This window comes from Populus euphratica, unplaced genomic scaffold (genome assembly GCF_000495115.2).
Source record: "Populus euphratica unplaced genomic scaffold, PopEup_1.0 scaffold1872.1, whole genome shotgun sequence".
NCBI classification, from domain to species: Eukaryota; Viridiplantae; Streptophyta; class Magnoliopsida; order Malpighiales; family Salicaceae; genus Populus; species Populus euphratica.
The window spans coordinates 22,679-24,867 of record NW_011501721.1 but is presented as its reverse complement, the minus strand read 5'-3'; the positions used below and the strand labels follow the sequence as shown (position 1 = coordinate 24,867).

General features: G+C 40.5%; 1 protein-coding gene across 2 annotated transcripts; it reads left to right on the top strand.

The window, feature by feature from the left end:
* Positions 1–52: 52 nt before the first annotated feature.
* LOC105118327 (probable protein phosphatase 2C 51) lies at positions 53–1,870 on the top strand. 2 transcript variants are annotated; one of them, XM_011016251.1, is made up of 4 exons: positions 53–98; positions 290–979; positions 1,221–1,326; positions 1,430–1,870. In XM_011016251.1, the coding sequence occupies exons 2-4, from the start codon at positions 335–337 to the stop codon at positions 1,744–1,746; spliced, it is 1,068 nt and encodes a 355-aa protein (XP_011014553.1). In that variant the 5' UTR covers positions 53–98; positions 290–334; the 3' UTR covers positions 1,747–1,870. The 2 variants fall into 2 exon arrangements, with proteins under 2 accessions (XP_011014553.1, XP_011014551.1); XM_011016249.1 differs by lacking the exon at positions 53–98 and having other exon boundaries at positions 113–979.
* The last annotated feature ends 319 nt before the right edge of the window (positions 1,871–2,189 follow it).

The window sequence follows — 2,189 nt, the reverse complement described above, 5'->3', positions numbered from 1 at the left end:
CTCTTAAACATCCCATGTGGCAGTGTCCAAGTGGACCCCAAAATATCAATGGCCTCACCCTTAGTTAATCACCATTGCTAACTTGTTTATATTTAGGTGTAAGTGCCTTTCTTTGTCTACGACTAAAAAGCTTTCTTCTTTTATGCATGCAAATGAAGTAGTCGGCACCAAGACTTTGAGTTTTGCTTTTCGTGGGGATTGTTTTGGTAACACTAGAAAGACTGATTTGTTTCCCTTTTTTGTTCGTGTTGTGGTCCGTTGCGACAACTTGGCGATTTTTTTGAGATAGCTTACAGCGAGAAGTGAATCAAGTAGAAGATTAAAGATCCGGCGAATGAGGTACACGTGTCAAAATAGTAAATCCCATGTCACAATCTCCGGCGGGGATGGTGGCACTGAGAGGAAGGGTGGTAATTTGTGGGGTGAAGATAAGAAAGAAGCGAAGAAGATAGAAGAATTGTTTGGTGCAAAAGCTAACGATTGTGATGAGTCAAAGGAAGAGTCTTTGTCGTTAACATCTCTGAGAAATGATGTTGTTTTGGAAGATGACTTTGTTTCGTCTTATGGATCAGCTTCGGTTATAGGGAGGAGGAAAGAGATGGAGGATACAATGAAGGTGGAGTTGGGGTTTTTGAGTTTTAATGGAGGTGAAAAGAAGTATGATTTTTTTGGTGTTTATGATGGACATGGTGGGGCTCTTGTGGCAGAGGCTTGTAAAGAGAGGTTGCATGGAGTTATTGTGGAGGAGATAATGGAGAGAAAGCTCGGAAAGAAAGGGGTTAGTGGTGTGGAGTGGGAGGAGTTGATGGAAGATTGTTTTAGGAGGATGGATGAGGAGGTGGTGAAGAATAAGATGATTGGGTCCACGGCGGTTGTTGCGGTGGTTGGGAAGGACGAGGTTGTGGTAGCTAATTGTGGGGACTCCAGAGCTGTGATTTGTAAAAATGGGGTCGCTGCTCCATTGTCTGTTGATCATAAGGTAATGTTCAATAAAATTTGTCTTTAGGGTGCTGTTTGTTGTTTAGTTAGTAAAAATCATTTGATAATGATAGAATATTATGATAATCAAATGGGACGGTCACCTTTTTATCTTAACTCAAGGTCCTATATTAAATTTCAAAAGGAAAATGAAATCAGAATCTGTAAATTACACTGCTACTGTAAAAATATAAATGTATAAGAATTAATGAACATTCTGTTGACACCTCTTTTTGGCAAAGCCCGACAGACCTGATGAGTTGGAGAGGGTTGAGGCGGCAGGTGGAAGGGTTATAAACTGGAATGGACACCGGATTCTTGGAGTTCTTGCCACTTCTAGATCCATAGGTATGTCTAAAGCTTATTAAATTAATTGCTTCTGTACTCTGTAGATTTTATTATGATTATTATTATAAATCCTTCCTCACGAGGCTTTAATATCCTGGTGCAGGCGATGAGTATCTCAAACCATTTGTATCATCCAAACCAGATGTCACCGTGATTGAACGAACCGAAGATGATGAATTCCTCATCCTAGCCAGCGATGGCCTCTGGGATGTCATCGCCAACGAACTCGCATGCCGGGTCACAAAGAGGTGTCTAAGTGGCCGGATGAGGAGGAGGGAGTCACAGGGAGTCGTGAGCGAGAGTTGTCGCGCAGCTGAGGCAGCGGCAGTGCTAACCGAGCTTGCAATGGCTCGGGGTAGTAAAGATAACATCACTGTGATCGTTGTCGAGCTAAAGAAGCGCAGCAGCATTTCCTGTTAATATAGAGTATTTAACATACGTATGCGTACAGTATAGTACCTGTTTATATTTATATTTTTTTCGTTGTATTTGACTTTGAAATACTATTACTAGATCTAGATGGATCGTAAACTTTCTGCTTCAAGTTGAAAGTATTTTCGAAAGCAGTATAATCGCTCTACCAAACGGCAATTAGTACAACCGAATTATGATCACTAACTAAAGGTTACGTTAGAACCGGATTAAATTGGTAATTCATGGGTTTGGAGTTTTCGTTCAGGCCGAATTTGAAGATGGATCTTCCTGAATATGTTTAATTTGATCATACTTGTTTGATTTAGTTTATTTGATTTGTACATCTAAATGCCGTCTAATCGCTCTATCGAACGGCAATTAGTACACCTGAATGATTAACTTGGTAATTTAAGGGTTTGGAGTTTCGTTCAGGCCGAGTTTTAGTGATT